The 27,498-nt window shown below is 39.5% G+C and overlaps 1 protein-coding gene across 7 annotated transcripts in view; it reads left to right on the top strand.

The window, feature by feature from the left end:
• Positions 1-27,498, top strand: part of dmxl1 (Dmx-like 1) — a 223,220-nt gene that overhangs the window by 38,927 nt on the left and 156,795 nt on the right. For 4 of the 7 annotated variants that reach the window (XM_060837582.1, XM_060837607.1, XM_060837615.1 and 1 more), the window contains exons 2-5: positions 3,491-3,616; positions 9,367-9,444; positions 17,503-17,581; positions 19,562-19,700. In XM_060837582.1, coding sequence (XP_060693565.1) covers positions 3,491-3,616; positions 9,367-9,444; positions 17,503-17,581; positions 19,562-19,700 — 422 coding nt within the window. The remainder of the gene's footprint in view (positions 1-3,490; positions 3,617-9,366; positions 9,445-17,502; positions 17,582-19,561; positions 19,701-27,498) is intronic. The other 3 variants (XM_060837591.1, XM_060837632.1, XM_060837623.1) reach the window with 2 other exon arrangements.

Genomic DNA, 27,498 nt, shown 5'->3' on the forward strand with positions numbered 1-27,498 from the left:
ATGAATCTTATTGAATTCACATTCCAATGTCTACATCTGTAATTCAATTCTCCCTGTAAGCAGTGTGTGGGCCTTTCCTTACTGTCAAAGGGTGTCTGTCCATAGGAATTTAGTGGGATCTTTTAATGCTTACTGTGTTTTTTTGAAAATTAAATGTGATTAATAATGTATCTTTTTAAGAAAAGGCCACACAGTGGTTGAAAGTGTTGAAAGCTGCCTCATAACACCAATATTATAAAAGTGGAATTCAAATATTACTTTTGTAATTTTTTTCTAATTTGTCCCATTTGTTCAGTGACTTAAATGGGAGCTTGGGAAAGAAAATCTCAGCAACAGGAAGATGCTGTTCGACTCTTGATTATGATAGAGCTGTTGCACATTTGTTAATTATTGTAGTACTGTTTACCTCCTCTTCTATACTAATGTATTTTTAATGAAATATTATCTTATTGTCCCAAATGTAATGCACAGCTCTAATTAGATATTTGTAAGGTTGTCTTCTGAAGTAGAATTACTTGACTAATTTTGAAATCTAATGTGAAAACTCTTAGCCATTTTGGTCAACATATTTCCACAGTTAAAATACAATTCAGTTTAAAGTTCTGGTACTTGAAACATAGAAATTAAAGTAGGCCATTTAGCCTTTCAAGCCTGCTCTGTCATTAAATATGATCACGGCTGATCATCCATCTCAACCCTGTTTATGCTTTCTCCCCATACCTTTTAGCCCTAAGAACTAGTCTTAATTCATTTTAGTAGCTATTTACTGTCATTTAAGAGTAGAGTGCCCTGTTTTGCTACAAATATTTTAATTTTTCTGTTGTCTTCTGGCTATTTTTAACAAGCTTAGTAATAGAATATCTCATCTTACCGCCATCACATAAATCCATTGACCATCCTAATTGAAACATGAAACATAATTTCTCAGTTTCATAAAATTTTAATAAAACATTGACACATTCTTGTGATCCAGGCAAGCAAGTGATGCACCCACTTATGTATATTTGGCCACAAAACTACACTCAATAGTATACAGTATTTTCAATGTTTCATAAGAGTAACCAGACAATAAAATTTACACCAGCAAAGCATATGTTTGAGCAGGTGATTTAATTAACTTCTAAGAAGCATATTGAAGGAGGGGGAGGTTTTTGGATATTAATGATAATCCTGAAAAATGTACAATCAAGCGAGCATTCCTTGAAGTGTCATGCATAAGCATTCATGTGAGGTTCATATTTTAACTGACAATATGAAATGTTCATTATTCCACTTTAAAAATAAACCCAAAATTTTAAAAATGTTTAAATGGATAATATCAACCTCTAGTCTAGCTGCTGCTGTGCAAATTGATAAAAATAGCATGAAGTGTGTAAAATTATTTAATAAACACATGTTGGCAATACTTTAATCTATGCTGAGGTATGTTTACTAGCAAGTAAATAACATGAATAAATGTCATCCAGCCAGTCAGCCATTCTTTATTAGGAAAGATGCTGAAAGACATGCCAAGTAGTAATGAAATTAACAATGACTTTATTCTCCCGCTTTCTAACCAGTAACAAACTTGTGTTCATCAAATCTTTCCAGGAGGCTTTCCTTTGGCTGCTTGATTTCTTGGTGACTGCATTGTATAATGTGCTGCAGAGTCTCACAGATCCAAACCGTTCGCAGATTTATTCAGCTGAATGGAGGGAAATATTAAACATAGTTATCATTGCAAGTGTGTGGTCCCAGAGGACTGGAAAATGGTTAATGTAGCACCCGTTTAAGAAGGGAGCAAGGTAGAATACAGGAAATTTTAGGCTGGTTAGCCTGACTTCAGTCGTTGGTAAGATTTTGAGTCAAGGCTGTGGAGTACCTGAAAACTCATAGTAGAATCGAGCTGAGTCAGTGCAGTATCATCAATGGGAGGGTCATGCCTGACAAATCTGTTAGAATTCTTTGAAGATGTAATGAGCAAGTTAGAAGCAAAAGAACCAGTGAATGTGATCAATTGGATTTCCAGAAGGCCTTTGACAAGGTGCTGTTTAGAAGGCTGCCAAATAACATGAGAGCCCAAGGTGCTAGTGGCTAGCTACTCGCATTGATAGAATATTGGCTGCCTGGCAGGAGACAATAGGGATAAAGGCTCTTTCCCAGGGTTACAGCTGGTGACTAGTAGAGTTCTGCACAGGTCTGGGTTGGGATAATTCACATTATACATTAAGATCTGGATGAAGGAACTGAGGGCATTGTTGCCAGACTTTCAGATGGCATAAAGACAGGTGAAGAGACAAGTTGTATTGAGGAAGTGGAGAGGCTGCACAGGGGCTTGAACAGGCTCGGAGAGTGGGCAAAGAAATGACCGATGAATACAATGTGTTAAAAGGAGCGATTACGCCCTGAAGTCAGAAGATTAGAGGTGAATACTATTGTAAATGGGAAAATTCTTTGGAAATCTGAAGCAAAAAGGGATTTGGGAGTTCTAGTTAACATGCAGGTTCAGTTGGCAGTTCAGATGGCAAATACAATGTCAACATTCATAAGAACAGAGATGTAGTGCTGAGGTCTGGTCAGACCAGATGACTATTGAGAACTGTTTTGGCTCCTTAATCTAAGCAAGGGTATACTGGCATTGGAAAATATAGAGGTTTTCGAGACTGATTCCAGTCAGAAGGGCTTCTCGTATGAGGAGCAGTTGAGGACCCTGGATCTGCATGTATTGTTTAGAAGGATGAGTGAGGATCTGATTGAAACTCAGAATATTTGGGGGCTTGTACAGAGTGGACATGGCAATGATGTTTCCATTAGTAGGAAAGATTAGGACCATAGGGCACCTCCGAGAAAAGAAATGACCCTTTAGAACTGAGATGAGGGATTTCATTAGCCAGAGGCTGGTTAATTTGTGGAAAGCATTGCCGCAGAGGGCCAAGTCATTGAGTGTCTTTAAGACAGAAATACGTTCTTGATTAGTCAGGGGATTGAAGGTTTCTCAATTCCATTCTCCTTACAACCTATCAGCCTTCATTGTGGAGCAGACTCAATGGGTAGAATAGCCTAATTCTATACCTACATCTTATGGTCTTAAAGCTGTAGTTTACTTTTGCAAAATGGTCATCTTAGTTGCAGGCAAATTTTCAACTTTTCTGAATCCAGATAATATCTTGGACTGACTCAGAAGAATTTTTAAGATTCTGCATTGTTTTAATGTTATTTGTTAGTTGTTTTATAAGAAAATAACAATTTCATCTGTCAGATCCCTGCTGCCAAACCAATTGATGTTGCCTGAATTTTTGTCTCATGGAGGTTCATGGCAAAGTTAATCTCATTTGCTCCATTCCATTTTCAATTGTTTGACACTTCTACCTTTTGAAAAGCCAACTGCAGAAGTTATAAACATATTATTTTAGCAACTAACTAAATATCTGTTAATAAATATGTTTACAGTATTAAACATTAGTCAATTTTGTTAATGCTTGCTCACCAACTGTTTTCATGTCTTAACCAGGCTTATGCTTCAGGGTGTGATATCGTGATTTTAGCCAGTGATTTTGAAAGACTTCAAATTATTCCTGGAGCCAAACATGGAAATATCCAAGTTGGATGTGTTGATTGCTCCATGCATCAGGGAAAGGTATGTCGAATTACTTGCAAATTGTGTGCCTTGATAATGCGATGACGCACAGAAGAGGCCATTCAAATTCTTGAGCTCAATCCTTGCTCAGTTATTGTATAGATTAATGATATTTTACCTGCTGTGATTCCATAACCACTTCCCTTTTTTTAAAATGAGGCGTTACGTGGTGGTCATGTTAGCATAGTGGTTAGCACTACTGCCTCAGTGCCAGGAGCATGGGATCAATTCCAACCTTGAGTGACTATGTGGAGTTTGCATGTTCTCCCTCTGTCTACATGGGTTTCTGCCAGGTGTTCTGGTTTCCTTCCACTGTCCAAATATGTGCATGTTCGGTGGATTGGCCGTGCTAAATTACCCTGTAGTATCCAGGATGTGAAAGCCAAATGAATTTGTCACGGTAAATGTGAAGTTACGGTAGGAGTGTGGAACTGGGTGTGATGTTCTTTGGAGGGTCAGTGTGGACTTGATAGGCCAAGTGGCCTCTTGCTGCACTGTACACATTCTTTGATTCTACATTAACAAAATATTGAATTCTCTTGAGGTGGAAAGAATGTTTTGCCTCCTGGGCTCACAACTAGAGGACACTGTTAAGATTAGGTTACGTATTATCAGAGGTGAGGGGATTTTTGTTTTTGAGTCATGCAACTTTGGAACTGTGCCTCAGAAGGCACTGTCTCAGAAATCCCCTTCAGTTCCAAAGAAAACTTCTATCAGACTTGCACCGTTAAGTTTGTTTTTCTATCCACAAATGCCAGACCTGCTGAATTTATCCAGAAGTTACTGGTTTTATTTCAGACATCCAACATCTGCAGGACTTTGCTTTTAACAAATGAGCCACGATCTTGTTAATTGCCTGATTGTCAAAGGGCTTACTGCTTCTAAATCCTGTGATTTTCCCATCCAGCAGTTCAGTTTCTGTAATTTATTAATATTCCTCTTCTCATGATAAAAATGCACTATTGTTTGATTCTAGTGTACTTAATATCTAATAAAGCGTTCCTAAAATTGGCACTTGTCTTTCTATTTGGTGACTTGTTAGAAATAGTGGAGGTTGAAAGAAACTTGAGATCCAGATTACTCAAATGTCATGAAAAGATTCAAAGAAACTGCAAATTTTGGAGCCTTGTTTAGGAAAGGTTGTAAAGATAATTCTTTGAAGATGTGACGAGTAGGTTAGACCAGGGAAACCCAGTGGATGTGGTCTATCTAGACTTTCAAAAGGCCTTTGATAAGGTGCCACACGGGAGGCTGCTGAGCAAGGTGAGGGCCCATGGTGTTCGAGGTGAGCTGCTGGGATGGATTGAGGATTGGCTGTCTGACAGAAGGCATTCTTTTTCGGAATGGCAGCCGGTGACAAGCGGTGTCCTGCAGGGTTCAGTGTTGCGGCCACAGCTGTTCGCATTATATATTAATGATTTGGATGAAGGGACTGGGGGCATTCTAGCGAAGTTTGCCGATGATACAAAGTTAGGTGGACAGGCAGGTAGTACTGATGAAGTGGGGAGGCTACAAAAGGATCTAGACATTTTGGGAGAGTGGTCCAGGAAATGGCTGATGGAATTCAACGTGAGCAAATGCGAGGACTTGCACTTTGGCAAAAAGAATAAAAGCATAGACTACTTTCTAAATGGTGAGAAAATTAGTAAAGCCAAAGTACAAAGGGATCTGGGAGTGCTAGTCGAGGATTCTCTAAAGGTAAACATGCAGGTTGAGTCCGTGATTAAGAAAGCGAATGCAATGTTGTCACTTATCTCAAGAAGGTTGGAATATAAAACAAAGATGTGCTACTGAGATTTTATAAAGCTCTGGTTAGGCCCCATTAGGAGTACTGTGTCCAGTTTTGGTCCCCACACCTCAGGAAGGACATATTGGCACTGGAATGTGTCCAGCGGAGATTCACACGGATGATCCCTGGAATGGTAGGTCTAACATATGAGGAACGGCTGAGGATCCTGGGATTGTATTCATTGGAGTTTAGAAGATTAAGGGGAGACTTAATAGAGGCGTACAAGATAATACATGGCTTGGAAAGGGTGGACACTAGGAAATTGTTTCCATTAGGCGAGGAGACTAGCCGTGGACACAGCCTTAGAATTAGAGGGGATCAATTCAGAACAGAAATGCGGAGACATTTCTTCAGCCAGAGGGTGGTGGGCCTGTGGAATTCATTGCCACAGAGTGCAGTGGAGGCCGGGATGCTAAATGTGTCTTCAAGGCAGAGATTGATAGATTCTTGTTGTCTCGGAATTAAGGGCTACGGGGAGAACGCTGGTAAGTGGAGTTGAAATGCCCATCAGCCATGATTGAATGGCGGAGTGGACTCGATGGGCCGAATGGCCTTACTTCCACTCCTACGTCTTATGGTCTTATAAACCCAGCATTTGCAAACTACTCTGTCTATCTTCCATAATGGGGAAGTTTATCGAAACCATCGTGACAATTTTTGTTTCATGGATAGAGATGGGTTGATTAGGAAGAATTCAAAAGTGGAATTTGTATTTAATTGACTTGCTCGAGGTCTTTGGATCAATAACACTGTTGATGTGATGAGTTTGGACTTTGAGAAGTTGCTTGATCCAGCAACAGCCCTGAGCGGAATGGTGTAGGTCATAGGTGAAATGGGCTAGTAGCAACAGAGATGAGAAATTGACTGAGTGATAGGGAATACTAATGGTCAATCAATGTATTTCAAGCTGGTGGACATTTCGGGGAATTTCTAAGGGATCAGTATTAGGACCTTTTTTGCTTTTCCTGAAGTAAGTCAGTCATCTGGATCTTGATGTGTAGGTAACCATTTCAAAGTTTGCAGATGACACAAAACTTGTAAGAATTGTAAAGTTTGAAGAGGTCAGTGTAAAAGTCAAACATAGACATATTGAAAGAGTGGACAACAGGTGGCAGATAGCATTCCATAGCAGAAAAGTTTGAGGTAATGCTTTTTAGTAACACAGAATTGAAATAAGGCTGGGATATATTTCCAAAAGGCATGCAGGAGCAGAGGAACCCAAGTGTACATACATATACATACAGATTACTGAAAGTTGCTGAAAAGTTTAATACAATTTCCATGACTTTAATAATTGGGCATAGAGTACAGGAACAAGGAGCTGATGCTGAACTTGTGTAAGACACTTGTTAGACCTCAAGTTGAAGAACTTTGTGTAGATATTGGTGCCACATTATAGGATGTGAATGGTTCCAAGGATGAGAAATGTAAGTTTTGACCATGGATTGAAGGAACTGAGACTGTTCTCCTTGGAGAGAGGAAGGGTAAGAGGAAATCTAATGAAGGTTTTCAAAATCATGGGGACCTGATCAGAGTTGATGGGTTTCTACCACTTGTGAAAGGATCAAGAACCAGAGGGCATAGCTTTAAATTGATCAGAAGAAGAAGCAAATATATGTGAAAATCTTTTTGTTTCAGATGTGAGTAGTTGGGGTATGAAAGTTGGGGTATGCATCGCTTGAAAGTGTGATGGAGGCAGGTTTACTTGAGGCATTAGGTGATTATTATTTCTATCCAAATAATATGCCAAGATATGGGGGAATAAAGCAGGAGGCTATCTAGAGGCATTATTGCTCATTTGAAGACCTAGTTCAGAAATCAAGGGCTGAATGGCCTTGTTCTGTTCTGTTATACTTGTGAAATTCTGTGAAATCTTAAGATAACACCCTTGGAATGAACAGGATGTGTCTACCAGAATTATACTGGAGTCCAAGGTTTGGATTGCTAGGAGGGATAATGCAAGTTAGTTAATACTAAAGATGTAAGGAATTCTTGACGCCACCTTCTGATATAATCAAAATAGATTAATTAGCTGTTCATTCATTACTCTCTCTTTTGGGACTTCTGTTCTTTGCTTACAGAAGGTAATGCACTAAAGTTGTTGATGATGTGTTGCAACAGAGTTTAAAAAAAAATCTGCATAGGTGATGGTGTGACTCGATAAGTCGAATCCCAACAGTAAACTTTTGACTTGAACAAACTTTTGTCTGTTTAGTTAGTTAACGTGATGGTTAGTCACTGAGGCACATTGATAATGGCCACAGATTTTCTTTAAGAATGAAACAGAATTTTATTAGTCAAGGAATTTTTAAAAAGCTATCAAAATAAGGGAGAAATTTGGGAATGCTCTTGAAATAGGCATTAAAACAAAGTTTCAGCCCATTTCCGGGTACTGTCTATGATTGAGATTCAAGTCTAAAGGAATTAGTCCTCGATCTCAAATCTTTAGAGTTCTTAGCTGACTCCTTTTAGATCATCTTCCATGCACTGTGGAGACAGTTAAATGTATAATTTCTAAATCTGATGTTTTGTGTATCAGAATTAAGTTTCTCAATTTTAGTAACGCAAGAATATCTACCCAAACTCCCCTGCTTTGGAAGTGTTACAAAACACTCGTTCTGTTGAAATAGCTAGTCTCTGGGCTGACTTAATACTATCTTTTATCCCCACTTATAAGTTACCCAAGGCTGGAATTGAACTCAGGCCCAGGGTGCTGTAAGGCAACAGTGCTAACCACTGAGCTCCCAAGCCACCTCTGATCAATCTTTAATCAATCAACTTTAATTAGTCTTCTGCAGCTTCAATATGTTTACAACACATTGTTACTTGAATGATTGAGATGTTAAAGGAGGTCAAACAAGAAATGGAAATCAAAGTTTTTTTTGTAAGATTAAAAAGTCGATCTTTAAAATGTGTATTGTCTTCATACTGCAAGGCAGGTTGGAACAATTTGCTTATTTCTCCATTTGCATTAGTGGATATTTGATCTTTTGCTTTCTGAAGTGATGTTCACTGTACATCTAATGTGAAGATTGCTTGTTTTCTTTTATCCCATGACCACGATGAAAAGTATGGTATGTATCCATCCATGCTATATCCCTTTATCTAAAATTAATTATTGGAGATGTTTGCAAGAGATTTTCAATGAAATTGGAAAATTATTGGGTGGCAAAATAAAACTATGACCTTAGTTTTTCAATGAATGAACCTGTAAGTGGGGTATCACTTCGTCTCGGAGAAATCGAGCAGAATATTCTCTGTTTAAGGCAAAGATGACTTATTGATGTTGTGGTTCTGTTCGCCGAGCTGGAAGTTTTTGCTGCAAACGTTTCGTTCCCTGGCTAGGGAACATCATCAGTGCTATTGGAGCCTCTTGTGAAGCGCTGCTTTGATGTTTCTTCCGGTATTTATAGTGGTTTGTTCTTGCCGCTTCCGGGTGTCAGTTTCAGCTGTAGTAGTTTGTATGTGGGGTCCAGGTCGATGTGTCTGTTGATGGATGTTCTTGCCGCTTCCGGGTGTCAGTTTCAGCTGTAGTGGTTTGTGTGTGGGGTCCAGGTCCATGTGTCTGTTAATGGAGTTTGTCCATCAACAGACACATCGACCTGGACCCCACACACAAACTACTACAGCTGAAACTGACACCCGGAAGCGGCAAGAACAAACCACTATAAATACCGGAAGAAACATCAAGGCAGCGCTTCACAGGAGGCTCCAATAGCACTGATGATGTTCCCTAGCCAGAGAACAAAACGTTTGCAGCAAAAACTTCCAGCTCGGCGAACAGAACCACAACAACGGACACCCGAGCTACAAATCTTCAACCAGACTTTAAATGATTTATTGACTTTGAATTTCTCTAACTCTGAGAGGTGATTTTATAAATTTTCCAAGCATAAATTTGATTGTGTACTTGTAGGAATAAATAATCCATTTTAATTTCTTAAATGTGTTTTCTCGACAGATTGCAGCATCGTATGGAAATGTAATCTGCATTTTTGAGCCCATTGCACTTTTAAACCAGAAAACTAAGCATTCTACGGTTAGTGGAGATAGCTTACACACTTGTTTTTAGCCTATCGAAAATGTTGCTCCCTTGAAATTTGATGCGTTTTAATCTCAAAATAGTTATTGGTATCTATCTGGTTAGGCTTTATAAAGATTTTTTTTTTGTCAGCAAATGTTTTTGCATGGGGAGACTTTATATTTCCTGGTAGAGTTTCTAATCATACACTCTAATGCGTATCCAGGTAGGAATATGCCATTAGGATTTTAGTGTGCAGGACTTTGTAGCAACAGAAGAATGAGGAGCAAGATTTGCTAGTTTAGCTCCCAAGTCTGTTCCACCATTTAATGCAACCATGGCTGATTTCATCTCGGCCTTAACTTCCTTTCATGGATGGTCCTCATAACTCTCTTTGATTGCTAACTAAAAATCTGGCTATCTCCTCAAATGTATTCTCGCATACAATATTATTGATTGTCAAAAACCCGTCTGGCTCATTAATGTCCTTCAGGGACATCTGCCATCCTCGTGTGGTCTGGCCTACATGTAACTCCAAACCTACAGAAATATGCTTAAATCTTAACTGCCCTTTGAAGTGGTCTAGCAATTCACTCAGTTAGATCAATCATTACAAAGTCTCAAGAAAAAAATGAAACTGGACGGTCCACTTGGCATGGACCTATGCAGGTGAAATAATAGCGACAGAAACAGCCCTGTCAATCCTGCAAAGTCCTCCTTAGAAACATCATAGGGCAAGTGCCAAATTTGGGAGAATTGTGTCTCTGATTCTTCAAGCAACAATGTCACCCTCGCAATCACACTTTAGGGACAATGTCTTAGATACCACCATCACCATCCCTGGATATGTCCTGTCCTACTAGCAGACAGTTTCAACAGAGGTAGTATGCATTAGGACTCTTTTACATCCACTCTGGATCCTGTGAAGTCTCATGGCTTCAGGTTTACACATGGGCAAGGAAATCTGCTGATGAATCAGTAGTCCTCATGATATCAGTTGGAGGCACTGGATAATGCAAAGGCTATGCGCCAGGACACATTCTTGAAACAGTATTGAAGACTTGTGCTTTAGAACTTGCTTCTCCCCGAGATGTGCTGTGCCAGAACAGTTACAGCATTGGCATTAACCTGACAATGTGGAAAATTGCCCAGGTATGTCCTATATACAAAAAGCAGGAGAAAGCCAACCTAGCCAATTACCATCCCATCAGTCTACCCTCAATCATCAGTAAAATAATGGAAGGTGCCATCAACAGTGCAATTGAGCAGCATCTGTTTGGCAATCACCTGCTCATAGGTGCCCATTTGAGTTCTTCCAGGGCCACTCGGCTCCTAACTTTTTCTTACAGACTTGGTGCAAGCAAGGATGGACGTGCTGAATTCCAGAGGTGAGATGAGCGTGATAGCCCTTGACATCAAGGTTACATTCAACTGAGTGCACCAAGGAGCCCTAGCAAATCTAGAATCATTGGAAATTTGGGAGCACCCTCATCTGCAATTTGGAATCTTAACTGACCAACAACAGTGTTCCAGTTATCTAAGCTCCAGGACATTTTGGCATGGGTTCCTCAGGTTTGTGACCTGGGGTCAGTCATCATCTTCAGTGTTGCATCAATGACTTTCCCTTCTGAAGCTCAAAAGCAGAGATGTTCACAGTTAATTGTGTAATGTCAGCACTACATTCAACTCTAGATACTGAATCAATCCATGTTCAAACATAACAAGATCTAAACAATATCCAAAATTGGACTGACAAGTGGCAAGAAACGTTTATGCTACACAAATGCCAGGCAATGAATGTCTCCGGTAAGAGACAAAATAATTACCACCCCTTGACACTCAATTGTGTCACCATTACTGAATCCCTTACTATTAATATTCTGGGAGTTACCATTAACCAGAAGCTCAATGAGATTTGCTATATAATTTTATAGTGGCTACAAGAGAAGGTGAGAGACTGGGAATACTGAGACAAGTAATTCAAACCTCGCTCCCAAAAGCTTGTCCACAGTCAGCAAGGCACAAGTTAGATTAGATTAGATGACCTGCAGGCTCTCCAGCTCAACAAGTCCATACTGACCCTCCGAAGAGTCACCCACCCAGACCCATTCCCCTACTCTATATTTACCCCTGACTAATGCACCTAACACTATGGGCAATTTAGCATGGCCATTTCACCTAACCTGTACATCTTTGGATTGTGGGAAGAAACCAGAGCACCCAGAGGAAATCTAAGCAGATATGGGGAGAATGTGCAAACTCCACATAGACAGTCACTCGAGGCAGTAATCAAACCGAAGTCCCTGGCACTGTGAGGCAGCAGTGCTAACCACTGAGCCACTGTGCCGCCCACGGCGTGAGATGGGATATTCCTCACTTGCCCAGATGGTTGCAGCTCCAACAAAACTCAAGAAGTTTGACACTTTATTCAACCCCACATCTACATGTATCCACTCCCCCCTCTTCTGCAGCAATTGTGTGTACTACGTACAAGATGTGCTCTGGAATTCACAGAAGATCCTCCGACAGCACCTTCCAAACTCACAACTACTTCCATCTAGAAGGCCAATGGAAGCAGGTGCATGAGAACATCACGACCTGCAAGTTCTCTTCCAAGCTACACACTATCCTGACTTGGAAATATATTGCCATACCTTCACTGTCACGAGGTCAAAATCCTAGAATTCTCTCCAAGTGCATTATGGGGAAACTTACAGCAATTCAAGAAGGCAGCTCACTGGCTTCTTCCTAAGGGCAACAAATACTGACCTAGCTAGTGATGCCCATGTCCAACAAGTGAATAAAAAGCAATTTTGCTTCAAAGCAGCCCACAAATACATTTGGGTGATGTCCTTAGAATGTGTGCTTGAATCCTTAGTTTACTTAGTACTATTGATCTTTTTGTCAGAATTTCCCAATCGACTTGAGGCTACAAATCAATCTCTGTTGAGCTGAAGAAGCCCACATAGGAAAGCTTGAATCATCTGAGTGTCTAGGCTTACACATAACCCACTCATTAAGTTAGATTTCTTTGAGTAAGACTGTGACAAAATGATGTTGGTATTATTTCCAGTGCATTTCTTTCTTGCAATTACTATTATTTTTCCACGAAGTCCAACTTGCGCCATACACCCTGAATGATGCTCTTCCACTTTGTTCAGAATTCGTAAGTACAATGAGTAAGAACTTGTGGATACTTGTCCACTCCACTAAAATATTAGCCTGCATTGTGATTTGCATGTGACTGAAGAAAATGTCTTTTGTATCGTCTTGTTGCAGCTGAGGTCTTATCCAAGATGAAATTTGCATTCTTAGCATTTCTAGGCATGGAAGCAAATTAATAATGAGAACAGCTTGCTCTTGCAATACCATTTTTGGGGTAGTTTCTTAAACCATTAAAAGCTGAAGTAAAATATGAGGATACTACCATGACCTAATGCATGATCCATGGGTGAAAAATGAATTGAAACAGATTTCCAATCTGCAGAAACCATACTAAGCTTAACACACGTTCTGTCCCCAGAATATCATTTAAGCATTATTTTAAATAATCAGTTAAATTATAGTGACAGTTTATCAACTAGATATGATTACCTGTACCAAATGATGTTTTGGAAACTTAAAGAGAAAAAATACTCAAGTAATAAGTTAGGAAATATTGTGTTTTTCTGGAGTTGCAATTGTTTTGAAATCTTACATATGCAGTCTAAAACAGTTTTGAGGTAGAGTTGAAGTATTGTGAATCTGATTTTCAACTCTGAATATTTAGTGCTGGCAAATTTGCTCTTTTCACCCAGTTTTAGTATTAATGCACAAAAGAATTGCACTTGATTTGTATGAAGAAATTATGCAATTTTCTTTTGGATAGCTGTTGCTTTTGATTAAACTGTTGACAGCATACATCAATGTGAATATTTGTGGTTGCAGTATACAATAAAATGAGTGTACTTTCACTGCATTGGATAATGCTTAATATGGGTTCCAATGCATTAAATCTGTGCACTGGGTGTTTGACTTAAGGTTGTTTTCTAGCTCAAGTATTTACATTTATGATGGTAGAAGACCTTTAAAAGGTAGACAAATGGGAAGCTGGAAGTAAATAGGAAGCCAGGCAACATCAGGAGGTGAAGAAGTCAACGTTTCAGGTATAACCCTTCAGGAATGGAGGTGGGGATAGGAGGAGCTACAGTTTAAAGGGAAGTGGGGAGAGGGGCGGAGTGGTGAGATAGTGATAGGTGAATACAGGTATTGGATATGATCTAGTTGTTTTGATAGGGATGAATCTGGTTGGTAGTTGGAAGGAAGGGTCATTCGAAGGGATGGAAGGGAGGAGCTGGGTGGGGCTGGAAAGGGAGTCAGGGGTTGGATAGGAATGTCGGCTGCCCAGGTGAAAAGTGGTGGTGTTCCTCCAATTTGCGGTCTGATTTTCTGTGGCAGTGGAGGAGACAGAATGGATATATCACAGTTGGAGTGGGAAGGGGAATTGAAATGGGCGGTGACAGGGAGGTCATGCTGGCCCTTAATGAACCCGGCAGAGATACTTGACGAAACATTGTCTAAGTTTATGTTTGATCTCTCTAATTTAGAGAAGACTACATCGGGAGTACCAGAAACATTGAGTTAGTTTGGAGGAGAGGCACATGAACCTCTGCTTCTGGGTTAAACAATATTTGGGGCCCTGGATGGAGGCGAGAGGAGTGGTGTGTGGCAGGTTTTGCATCTTTTATGGTTGCCAGGGAAGGTACCGGGGTGTTTGGGGTGGGTGGGGCAAACCAAGGATTTGAGAAAGGAATGGAAATTGCAGAAGGCAGAGGGGAGAGGATGTTCTTGGTGTGATCCAGTTGGAGTTGGCAGAAGTGTTTGAGATTGTAAGATTAGATACGTAGATTAATGGGTTGGAGAGTGAGGACAAGGGGGTGCCCTGTCTTTATTGTGTTTTGAGGAGGGGTTTTGCAGCAATGGGCTGAGGAATGGAAGAGGTGTGGTGAAGGGCTGCCTGAATGACAGCAGAGGGAAAAGCACGTTGTTCAAAATATGTGGAAAGTGGGATTCTTGGGAGTGGAGCATCTCATCAGAGCAGATGTGATGGAGACAGAGGAATTGGGAAAACAGGATGGAATCTTTGCAGGATATGGGGTGTGAGGAAGTGTCGTCCATGTAGTTATGAGTCTGTGGGTTAGTAGTAAATGTCAGTCTGTAAACTGTTGCTGGAGATGGAAATGGAGAGGTTAATAAAGAGGAGGGAGGTGTCTGAGACAAACCAAGTGAATTTAAGGGTAGGGTGGAAATTGTTGGCAAAGTCTCTGTATCTGCAGTTTTTTTGTCTCCTTAAATAAAAGCTGGGGGGGGTTACTATTAACCACAAATTGAACTGAACGAGCAGGTCAGGCAAGGAATTCTGAGGCAAGTAACTCCTTACCTGTCTTTACAAAGTTTTACCCCACGTAAAAGTCAGGAGTGTATTAAAATGCTTTTCACTTATCTGGATGAATGCAGCTCCAAAATTGCTTGAGAAATTCAATACCATACAGAACAAATCAACCTACTTGACTGCCATCCCACCAAATAGCTTCACCATTCACTTTCTCTGTTACCAACACAGTGGCAGCATAGTGCGCCATCCACAAGCTGCATTGCAGTACCTCACTAAGGCTCCTTTGTTTGCATCTTCGAAACGTGACTTCTGACACCTTACAGGCCAAGAGCAGGAGATGCATGGGAATGCCACACCTGGTTTGGAATTATATCGCTATTTCTTCACCTGTCACTGGATTGAAATTCTGAAAGATGCTTTCTGACAGTCCTGAGTGTGCCTACACAATGGACTGTTGTGGTTCTAGGAGGCAATCACTGCCATCTTCTCAAAAGTATTTCAGGATGCCCAACAATGCCAAAACCCTGTGAGCAAAGAAAGGCTTCAATAATCTGAAGCACAAAGGGATTTGGGAATAGCAAGGTTAAATGCAAATTCACTTGTTAGTTAGGAAGGCAAATATGATGTTCGTGTTCATTTCGAGAAGACTAGAATGCAAGAGCACAAATGTACTATTGAGGCTACACAAGGCTTGGGTCAGACTGCACTTGGGATATTGAATAATTTCAGGTCCTGTATCTAAGGAAAGAACAAGCTGGCATTGGAGAGGATCCAGACGAGGTTGGCAAGAATAATCCTGGGGCTGAGTCGTAGTTGAGGGCCTCTGAGTCTGTACTCGGTGTGTCTGGAGTTTAGAAGAACTAGTGGGCAATTTGATTGGAACTTCAAGGATGCTGAGAGGTCTGGATAGAGTAGACATGGAGAAGATGTTTCCACTAGTAGAAGAGACTGGGAGCTGAGGGCACAGCCTCAGAGTGAAGGGGACTACACTTGAGAACTGAGGCGAGGAGGAATTTCTTCAGCCAGAGGGTGGTGAATCTGTAGGACACATTGCTGCAGAAGACTGTAGATGTCAAGTCATTCAGTGTATTTAATTCAGAGATAAGTTCTTGGGCAGTAAGAAGTTTGAGGATTATTGGGAGAAGGCAGGAGAATGGGGTTGAGAAACTTATCGGCTGTGATTGAATGACAGAGCAGACTTGATAGGTTGATGGGCCTAACTCATTTCTTACATTGTATGGTTGTATGGAATGAATAAAAAGCAAAAGTATTTATGGACAGAAAATATGTAACAGTTGACCATTATGTACTTTATTAGGTTTGGATGGTTGAGTAAATTAGCTTTGAATTATGTCATCAATATTTGTGAAATTGTATTTATACATTTAGTATGGGAGAAAATGAAACAAACTGATGGGCAACATTCCCTTAAGTGTTTTGTTTTAAAGAAGCGGGTGAGTTGCTTCAGAAGTCTGTAGTTCAGAGATACTTGGGAGTTCTAGTTCAGGATTCTGTTAAGGTAAACTTGCAGGTTGAGTCAGTAGTTAGGAAGGCAAATGCAATGAGGGATTTATTTCTCGCTGACTTGAAAATAAAGGTAGCGATGTGCTTGCAAGCTTCCATAAGGATCTGGCCAGGCCACATTGGAAGTATTGTGTGCAGTTTTGGGCCCCATATCTCTGGAAGGAGGTACTGGTCCTGGAGTGTGTTCATAGGAGATTCACAAGAATAGTCCCAGGAATGAAAAGCTTAACATATGAGGAATGTTTGAGGACTCTGGGTCTGTACTCAGAGTTTAGAAGGATGAGCTAAGATCTTATTGAAACATAGAATACTGAACGGCCTGGAAAAAGTAGATGTTTAGGATAGATGTGTAGGAGAAACTCTGACTGACTGTAAGGCACAGACTTAAGAGTAGTGGGCGGACTCGATGGGCTGAATAGCCTAATTTCTGCTCCCATGTCTTACAGTCTTCATGTACTCTTAAAATAAATTCTTATGGTATACACTTGAGTAATAATCAAATTATTTTGACAACTTAAGGTTATATTTATGGGATCGACTATTACACGAATACTACTATTGAGGGGCTGAAATTCATGCCCGTCAAAATTCATGCTGTATCATTAGCAGAAGCCCAATTAATCTCTAAACGAAGAAAGAAAGAAAACGAATTATTGTAATTCTGAAACCCCAGAGCAGAACGCAACAGCCAGCAGATTGAAAGACTGGGAGCAGAAAGGAACAACCAACAGACTGGAAAGCTGAAGTGGAACAAGATGTCAACACGCTGGCTTGTAAATGTTGATGTTATCTGTGTGAACAACTAGGGTCAACTTTTACATGAAATATATGTAAATTTCCAGGTTATTTGGCCAAAAATAGGGAGTCGACTTGTATATGAGATCAACTATTACTCGAGTATATGCAGTCATTTCAATCTTAGTAGGTAAAACTTTTATTGGAAGTTTAAATTTTGTTTTTTGAATTTTGTCTTAAGTATTAAATCTTTACTGTATTTTGCAATACTTCAGCTATCAGTGAATTGATTGAGTCCGTTAAGGACCATATAGTTTGCACATAGCACTTAATTTGCTTTAGGATTTTTCAGTCTTTCCATCTTTGAATTATTTGATTGCTTGCATTGCATTCTGGTTTTGGTTTCAGTTTTGAGCCCTGCTAATTTGTTATATGGTTCACAGCAGCTTAATTATCAATGGCAGAAGAGTGGACAATTTGCATTGGAGTCAGTGGTGCATAACTTAGCATGGGATCCACAAGGTAAGAAAAAGTATTAATATTGGATTGCAAGTTTGTTTAATGAATGCCAAGTAGTCAGCAGATTAAATTTGATCTGAACTGGCTAATTTTTTTCCCCCCAATTTTCACTTGTCCAATATAACTTTTGCTGTCTGTGTTTGGACAGTAATGGTGAAAATACTTCACTGTCAACAAGACCTTTCTCCCTCTTGTAATTCTGACTAAGTTAATTGCAGTAATGAAAACGTGAATTGAAATTTTCAAAACAGTCTGATGTCTTGAGGTGGAGATTATCCAGTTTGTTTTTAGTGGTTCAAGCTGCTCACAACAATCACTCCTTGTTAATATGTTGTTGTTTGTTTAACATGGTGAAACATCCTCGGTCACTTGGCTGGAACATGATAAAGAAAACTTTACACAAATCCATACAAGGCGATGTTACGGCAAATCATATTAGAAGAGATCAAAATTTGATCATTGAAAACAATACATTTGGTGCAAACTATTCTAGAATATAAAGATGGATTGTGAGCCTGCAAACTTTGAAAAAGTTGATCGCATCATTCACCTCAGCTGTTATCCAGCTGTGTCAGACTTCATTCTTAGTTGTGGCCAGGGAACCAATTGCAATAGCTTTCTGCCGACCCCCTAAGTAATGCCTCTAAGAGGCCCTGAGAATCTCTTCTTGGTGTCCTCCCCTTTTCAAACGACATGCCATCCCACGGAAACATAATACAAAAATATGTGTTTCACAAACAAACTGACAATATCCAGATTTATCTCATCAGCTGCATCACCCCTCGATCTACTCCATTTGCCATGTCTGACTTTTTGAGATATATTCTTAAGCCATGAACATCACTATCTGGGCCAGCAATTATTACCCATCCCTAGTTATCGTTGAACATCACGAACAGCTGTTGTCTGTATGACTTCGGGAGGGAATTGCAGGTTGTTGAATCTCTGTCATGCTCTGCAGCCAATGTCCTTCTTACAGCCTATGTTTCCATCTAGCTATGTATCATTAGCAAATATCATTACATGACACTGTCGACAGCAAAGTCATCAAAATGGATATAAATATTTGAGCCACTCCACTTGGGTGAGACCCAAAAAGACGAAAATTTTCCATTTATCTCTACACTCTGCATACTGATATTAACCCAAAGCCTGTGTCCTCTAGTTCCGATTCCCCACCCTGGGGAAAAGCTTTTGTTTATTTCCCCTGTCCATGCTCCTCATGGTATTATAAATCTCTATAATGTCACCCCTCAGCCATTGACACTCCAGGGAAAACAGCCCTAGCCTGTTCAGCCTCTCCCTGTACTCAAACCCTCCAACCCTGACGACATCTTTGTAAATTGTTTTCTGAACTCTTTCAAGTTTACAACATCCTTCTTGTTGAAGGTAGACTAGAATTGTGCACACTGTTGCAAAAGTGGAAAAACCAGTGTCCTGGACAGTTGCAACATGACCTCCCAACTCCGAATCAATGATCTGACCAGGAGTGAGCATCCTGAAAAACTGAGCTCAGAAACGGTTTATGGAATGATAGTGAAACAAGCAGAAGTGCAACATCAGGATTGAGCACAGGGAATAACCAAAGGGGTACACAGACAGGGGAAAAGCAAGTTAACAAGTGATAGAATTGATGGCCTCAATTTTAGTAATTAATTCTATTAACTCCTTGCATTTGTTAAAATATTTATCAAAGGATGCAGTAAACAGTAAACCTTTGTCTGACATTGTTTCAGATTTGATATGTTGTCAAGATGTCACCCTCTTGAAAGACATCTTTCCAATGCGATATGAAAAATTGTTTAACTTGCATCACTATTTAAATTGCATTACCATTCTAAAATATAATGCTTTGGAGAAGTAGGGTTTTCTGAACAAAAAGACTTTGTTTTTATAATCTTGTTGTAGCTTTCAGCAAGGGCATCCTGCGATCAATTTTGAATGTTTAAACAGCCTTAAAATAACAAGCATTTTCCATTTTAGGAATTCGTCTCTTGACTGGTTCCAGTTCTTTGCAGCTTTGGTCCAATGGAAATCTTGAAGATACTATTAATGAGGAGGAAGCTGCAGATGAGATTGATCCAAGTAAAGTCAGTGATTGGTGGTGCATCTGGGAGTCTAAGTAAGGGAGCATTATGACTTTGGTTGTGAATTAGATACAAAATTGTTTACACAGTTTTGATTCGAAGTTACAGGCTGACAAGGACTGTTAGCTTGTAAAATGTAAAGTATTTTATAAAATAATATTATTTTAAAATTTTAATTCCTTACTGAACAGTTTGGTGTTTACGTAAAAACAGAGCATGGAAGCAGGCTTTTCAGCCGGTCATCCTTGTGCTCACATTTGGTATAACGATCCAATTTATCCTTTTTCTCTCTTCTTGCCCTGTGTTGTATTTTTCTTTAAAGTCATGTTTCCAATTCTTCTGTATGTTAATATTGAATCCTTTTTACAGTATATTCTGGATCACAATGACTATGCTCAGGAAAATTGTTTATTACTTCTAATTCTTCTGTCAGTCATCTTAAATTTGTGTTATCTGAGCCCTTCGGCCACTAAAAACAATTACCCTTTATTTAACTTGTTCAATCATTTGTGTCAAACCTCATATTAGCTTTCACTGCTGGAAGGAAACCTTTGCAAATTCTCAAATATAGTAAAATGCTGATGATCTAAATTAGAAGCAAAATGCTGGACCAAGTCATCGGGTCTGGCAGCATCTGCATTGTATAATGTGAATTAGAATATGAACTGTGTTTCTCTCTTGATAGGTGCAGCTAGATCTTCCAGGGTTTTCCAGTATTTTGTATTTTTGTTCCAAATTTTTCACGCTCTTGCTCCCTCTCTGCGTGTGCGCACATTCAGCCTCCATTCCAGAAATCAGTCTAATAAATGTTTTTTGCATCTGCTTCAGTGGCTCTGTTCTTCCTAAACAAATAGCTAGAGCTGTGCCAACATTTGTATATGTTTAGCATTTCTTTTTTTGTATCAATTTATAAAACTTGCACTTCCATAAGCTCTGACCTGTTATTATTTGAAAGATTTGTGCATGAAGATTTTCAAGTCTTGAAAATTGTATTATTTGAGGTTACATTTTGCTTGAGATTACAATATTCCCCTCCCTGTCTGAATTCTTCCCTTTGAATTTCATCTCCCATGTTTATTACTTTCACTAGCTTGTCTGTGTTCTCTTGAATCTATTATATTCCTTGCTGTTTACTACATTTTGAAGTTTCCAACTTTGCCATGACTGAGACAGGAAATCAGCCCCCACCATTCCTAGAGTTGTCACAAATGTGAACATTTGATTATACTACCAAAATGCACTATTTCAGCTAACTGTCTACTTCAGGTTACGAGAATGTTCACACTAGGCTCTTTTTAATTAATTACTAGAAAATCAATGCTTATTGTTAGCAGACAGCTTTAACTAACAAACCAAGTCTAGAGGAAGCTGAAGATACTCAGGTCTGACACATCTGTGGAGAGAGAAACAATTAACACTTAAAAGCCAGTGATTTGTAACTTCTTCAGGGTTCTCTGTTCATTTCAAATTTCCAATATCTGCAGTGCTTTGCCAATATTTGAGTTTTAACCAATAGCAAGTAAGGAGTATAATTTGTTAATTTGTGACTCTGTAACTTGAGCTCCCACTTTCTAAAAATGTATTCCCATGCACGCACAAATAGATCTTATAGGTGGGGAAGGTACAAGAAAATTGGTGAAGCACAGTTCAAGTTGCACCTGAGTTGTTTTCCTTCGGTTCCCTTCCAGCTCCGTTTAATTGTTGGAGAGCCTGAGGTTGTGGACTGTAGAATTCTTAATTTGTCAGCGTGGGCTTCCCCCAGTGTTCTGGTTTGCTCCCACAGTCGAAAGTTGTGCTGGTTAGGTGAATTGGCCATGATAAATTGCCCATAGTGTCAGGTGCATTAGTCTGGGGTAAATGTAGGGGAATGGGTCTGGATGGGTTGCTCTTCAGAGGATTGGTGTGTACTTGTTGGGCCGAAGAGCCTGTTGCCACACTAGGGAATCTAATCTAATCTAATTACTTAAGGCTTTGATCTTTCAGTGTTTCTGAAGATAGATTTTCCCCTTGCGCTTTCAAAAAGAACTTGTAGAGCGAGAGACAGTAAGTAGTTCTCTGAATTTTCGTTGTTTTCTTGATTCTCAGAAAGGAGGGGAAGGGAGAGAGATTTAGTTGTTTTCCCCACAGGCTGAGTTTTTACTGTATTCGAACAAAGCTGTAACACCTGCTCGGAAATTAGGCAAGATGTTCTGATGCTTAGCTGAATATACACAACCAATCCTGGTTGAAATATCAATGAGAAGTGTCACTGGGGATAGCTGCCATGAATACATCCACAAAACCAAGGTGTCCAGCATCCTCCCACTGCTTAAATATTTGTAGAAACAACTCTTGAGGAGTTTAGCTGACATTTTGTTTTTGTACCTGCAAGATCATCTTCCATAGCTTTGTTGTAAAGCAGTAGCTTTTCCCATTTTTTGTCCACATTCAAAAACATAATAGAATTACAGAATTATCTCATAATTCTGTCTTGTAGCCCCAAATCCAATTCCTTCAGGTGTGTCAAAAATAGCAATGGCCCTGGTGCTAAACAATGGACAACAATTTCAGACTGTAATCTGAAAAGCATTAACAATACCTTAACAATTTTTGTCTGCTAGCTTATTTTTGTGTCCAACAAGCTTCATCTTAACATGCTTAATATTATTGATTTTATTATGTGTAGTTTTGATCTTGTTACCTAAGGAAGGGTGTATTTGCTACAGAGGAATGTAACAAAAGTTGAATATTTACGCAAAGATTTATAGGGCTTACCAAGATGGGAAAGGAATGATTTTTCACTAATGTTATTTTCGATAGGATGGAAAGCTTTGGGTTGGAGGAGTCTAATCTATACGTGTAGGATACAGTCTCAAAATAAGGGATAGAACCCTTCGGACTGAAATGATAAATTTCTTCCCTAAAGGTTGTGAATCTTTGAAACTTTGTACTGTAGAGACCTGTGGAGCTTTAGTCATTGAGTATTCAAGAGGTAATCAGTCTTGGAATTGAAGATATCAAGAAGTCTGTTACTGTGAGAAGATGATATTGATGTAGAAGATCACTTTTATGACCTAGTTGAATGTAAAAACAAAATTGGCTGATGAATGGGAAACTGTAATGGCTAATAGGTGTCTTTTGGGCTGATAGAAGATTGATAGTGGTTTTCCTATATTTCTGTATTTAACTGCATGCTTTCCTAATGTATATAAATAGTGTACTGGATGTGTATGGGAGAATTTCAAATATTAGGGATGACAAAAAATTTGGGAGAAGTAAAAATTGAGGACTGTGTTGAACCTCAAGAGGGCATTGTGGAGTGGACAGATAATTGGCAGATGAAGTTCAATGTGGAGAAGTGAGATGATCTACTTTGGTGCAATGAATATGGAGGAACAGCAGAAAATCAAGGTCACTGTTCAAAAGGATGTGCAGGAGCAGTGACACTTTAACGTACATAGCATTTAAAGGTGGCAGGACAGTTAGGAAGCGCTTAAATAAAATATACAATATTGTAGACATATGAAATAGGAACATAAACTACAACAGTAAGGTGAAAGTGAGGACTGCAGATGCTGGAGAGCAGAGTCAAAAAGTGTGGTGATGGAAAAGCACAGCAGGTCAGACGGCATCCGAGAACAGGAGAGTTGACATTTCAGGTATGAACCCTTCATCAGGAATGTTGGGGGGCAGGGGTGGGGTGAGGAGGTTAAGGTGGCTGAGAGATAAATGGGGGTTGGGCCTTGGGGGGAGAGGGGGGAACCTAGCTGGGGGGCAAGGCGATAGGTAGATGAATGTTGGAGGATGATGGTGATAGGTCAGAGTGGAGGGAGAAGGGGAAAGGTGGGAAGGAAGATGAACGTTTCGAGAGGGCGATGCTGAGTTGGAGGGTTGGATCTGGTATAAGATGGTGGGTAGGGGAGATGAGGAAACTGGTGAAATCGACATTGAAGCCATGTGGTTGGGGGTCCCAAGGCAAAAGATGGTTTTCTTTCTCCAGGTGTCCGGATGGCTGGGTTTGGTGGTAATGGCGGCCCAGGGCTTGCTTTTGCGCACCAAACAAACCCACTGCCCTGTGGTTGACCACTTCAACTCCCCCTCTCACTCTGCAAAGAACATCCAAGTCGTGGGTCGCCTCCACTGCCAAATCCTAGCCATACAGACACCTGGAGAAAGAACACCTCATCTTCTGAATTGGGACCCTCCAACCACATGGCATCAATGTCTATTTCACCAGTTTCCTCATTCCCACCCCCCCGCCCCCATCTTATCCCAGATCCAACCCTCCGAATTGGCACAACCCTCTTAAATTGTCCTGTCTGTCTATCATCTTTGCCATCCATCCCCTCCAGTCTCCACTCTGAACTATCACCATCCCCACCCCCAGCCTTTATCTAACTATTGCCTTCCAGGCTACCTCCACCGCCCCAACCCCCCAACCCCTTTGGGTCCACCTCCACACTCCTAATAAAGGGCTTATGCCCGAAACATTGACTCTCCTTTGGAGATGTCTCTTCAAATGCTGTCTGACCTGTTGTGCTTGTCCAGCATCACACAACAACAAGGTGATTGTTATGTACTCAGACTTCAGCTGGAATATTGTCCCTGAAGGAGAGACTTCCTTTAGAATGTATAGAAAAATAATTGCTTTTGTGCACAGCATAATTTTAAATTTGCTAATAAGTAAGCCACCTGAATTCAATTTTTGAAGTTGAATTGAGGCTTGCATGTGTTCAAAGTATATTTGATTTAAATTTGAAACATTGCGTGATTTATTGGAATTTTGCATTTAATTGTACTGCATTTATAATGCAATATTTAAACAATTACTGAAACAATTAAACAATTTCAAATAAATGTCTTGGGAAGAATTCTTATATTTTATCAAGAATAAAATGCAACGTTGAAGCTGATCCCATATTCAAGCATCAGATGCCAACTAGGTTTTGATTTGTAAAGCTACATTCTAATTAGTACACAATGCTGTGTAACATAAATGCATTTTCCCACAAGCTAGCAAGGCTGTAATACTTCATCCATTTACCTAGTAGGATCTACTATAGTGCTGTTTACAGTGTCACATGGTCACAAAACCAATACCTGAGTCAGTCTTATGTTTTGTGCCTGTTTATCACAGCAATTCCAAGGTAGTTAAAGTTCCTAATTCTTTGGTTGACAGGAAGCATATACCAGTTTTCAGTATTTAATTATAACTGCAATTTTGCCTGTGGTTAGAGTCTATCAACTGTAAACATATAACTTTACTGTTTAAAACTCTTAACCTCTTTCTAACACTGAATTTTTATAAATGGATGGAAATACATACTGTGGAAACAGTTCCATAGCACCATTCTTCTGGAATCGATGCAGGGTTTCAAAGTGACAAGCTCAAAAGTTTATGAAGTCTGACTCATTAAAGAAAAGCAACAGCTTAGAGCAACTGGTGGGAGAAAAGAACTGTTTAACTTGTAGTATTTTACTGGAGAGAGAGAGAGAAAAACACAGACGTGTGCGCACACACCTTCGGTTCCAAGGGCTGCTTACACCCACAAGCTGTTCAGCTATCCAAGCACAGTTAAGAAGAGAGTTTCATCACGCTGATAACCCTTGGCATTCACAACTAGTTACAATCTCATGAACTAATCAGCTGCTTGCTGCCTGCTAACTCTCACTTGGTACTCATGCCTCATGTTCTACTGTCTATTCTTGCATGTCTCCTCACTGCTTGCAAAGTAATTGTGTAACATGCTTTAGAATGATTTTCATAAACTTGTTCTTTAGAAGTAGAACAATTTCTTCCTCATCTGTTTTGTCAAACAATCTTTTGCCCAATTCAAAATCCAAAATCAAAATTCAAGTAAAATAGAAAGATGCCATCTTTTCACCAGGCTTGGAGAGATTGAAATTGGCAGTGTTGTGTATTACAAAATGAGCAATCTGATTAGATAGAATTTGAAGACAACTTTGTACAATCTAATGCTTTATTCAGTTTTGCTATATAGGTTTTCGTAGTCCATAATTTCTAAATAATTCTGTAGCCTGCACACATTATACAAGTTAAATTACGCAAGAAACTCGTTATCCATACAAATGCTAACAACATGTAATTATCAAAACGTATTGAAACTTTCAAGTTACATTTGTTTCTTCTTTGCACTGTCCAATAACTTATTGAATGCCAAATACAATGTAAAATGCATCAGAATAAGCTGAGAATCCTATATTATAAAGCAAACTAAACCACAAAACCTAACGGTTTACATTAAAACTGCATATCTGCAAATATGTATCGGGAATTATTTACTATGAACACAGCCCCAGACTACTGAAAATATTCCAAATCAATCTTGATAAAATTGTTGTGACTGTATTTTAATAATTAGATCTTCTTTTAATGGAAGAAAATTACCTGAATTTTGATCACCATTCATCAGAAACCAAAATCCAACAGCTACATTGAACAGTTAACATTAGTCTTATTATGGCATTGAAGCAGATCATTATCCATTTGAGTCCATTCACATGCAGTCCAGACATTTAAATTCCTTGCTCCATCCCTTTTCTACTTGCTGCTTTAACTTAAGAAGACAAGTCTCTGTAGGATCAATCGTGTTTCTGAAACCATGGTGAATTGCTTGACTACTTGGTAAAATTCTGCAATTGGACTTCTTACTTGCATTGTTTTCTTTTAAGCTGTCTCTTGCTTTAATTATCCTCCTCATGGTCTGTCCTTCCTCACTGAATCCACCATCTGCTCTATTTTTGAGGCATGTTGATCAGGTAGGTGCAGTGTATGCTCCATTAGCTGATCACAGTCGGTCGAACAGTGGGAATGTAATACACTGCGTATCGGTATCCCTTCACAAACATGGGGAAATGTCAGTTAGCATAACTTAATTTCTCAGACAAGATAATTATTAACAGTCCACAATGTCTGGGAACAGAATCAGTTTCACGTGAAGTGCTTCATGATGCTAGTTTATGGGGAGGTGATGGCCTAATGGAATTATTGTTGGACTGTTTCACAAGTGATGTGCCTAATGTTCTAGGGATCCAGGTTTGAAACCTACTATGGCAGTGGGTGGAGTTTGAATTCAGTAATTTGTTTTAAAAATATGGAATGAAGAGCTTAATGATGATGAAGAATCCATTGCCAGTGGTACAATTAGGGATGGGCAATAAATGCTGGCTTCAGACATCCATATCCTGAGAATTAATATCAAAAAAGTTACTGTATAGGCTCAAATACAAACTGTTAGTTGGATAAGAAATTAGAAAGTCATCGCCTGAAAGATCTCATTCTACAGCACATCACTTTCAGGAGAAGTGGGAATGAAAGACAAAAAACTCATTTTGTTCAGTAGTGCAAATAATATTTAGATATTGTGATCATGAAGTTTCATGATGCCCAAGGTAGTTTTAAAATGTTATTTGATCACCCAAAGGATTGTACAATTATTACCATGCAAGAGGAGCTACTCATGCCATTGAGACTTCAATGACTTTCAAAATGAGCATTTGTCTCAAGGCTGTTCTCCAGCCTTCTCATCATGACTCTACATGTTTTCATTCACTGGTAACAGTCTAATTCTCTTTTGAATACAATGATTGAACTTGCTACCAATGCACTTGCAGGCAATGCATTCGAGACCTTAATCATGTGATGTTTGAATATTATCTCTTGTATGCTTTTATCACCTGCCAATTACTTTAAATGCACACCCTCTCCCTGATTCCTTCATGAGTGGGAACAGTTCCCCATCTACTCTGTCCACACAATATTTTGAATACCTCCATCCCCAACTGTGTCTTTTACAAGGAAACACTCTTAACTTCTCTTATCTATCTTCATAA

This window comes from Hemiscyllium ocellatum, chromosome 2, assembly GCF_020745735.1.
Source record: "Hemiscyllium ocellatum isolate sHemOce1 chromosome 2, sHemOce1.pat.X.cur, whole genome shotgun sequence".
Lineage (NCBI taxonomy): Eukaryota > Metazoa > Chordata > Chondrichthyes > Orectolobiformes > Hemiscylliidae > Hemiscyllium > Hemiscyllium ocellatum.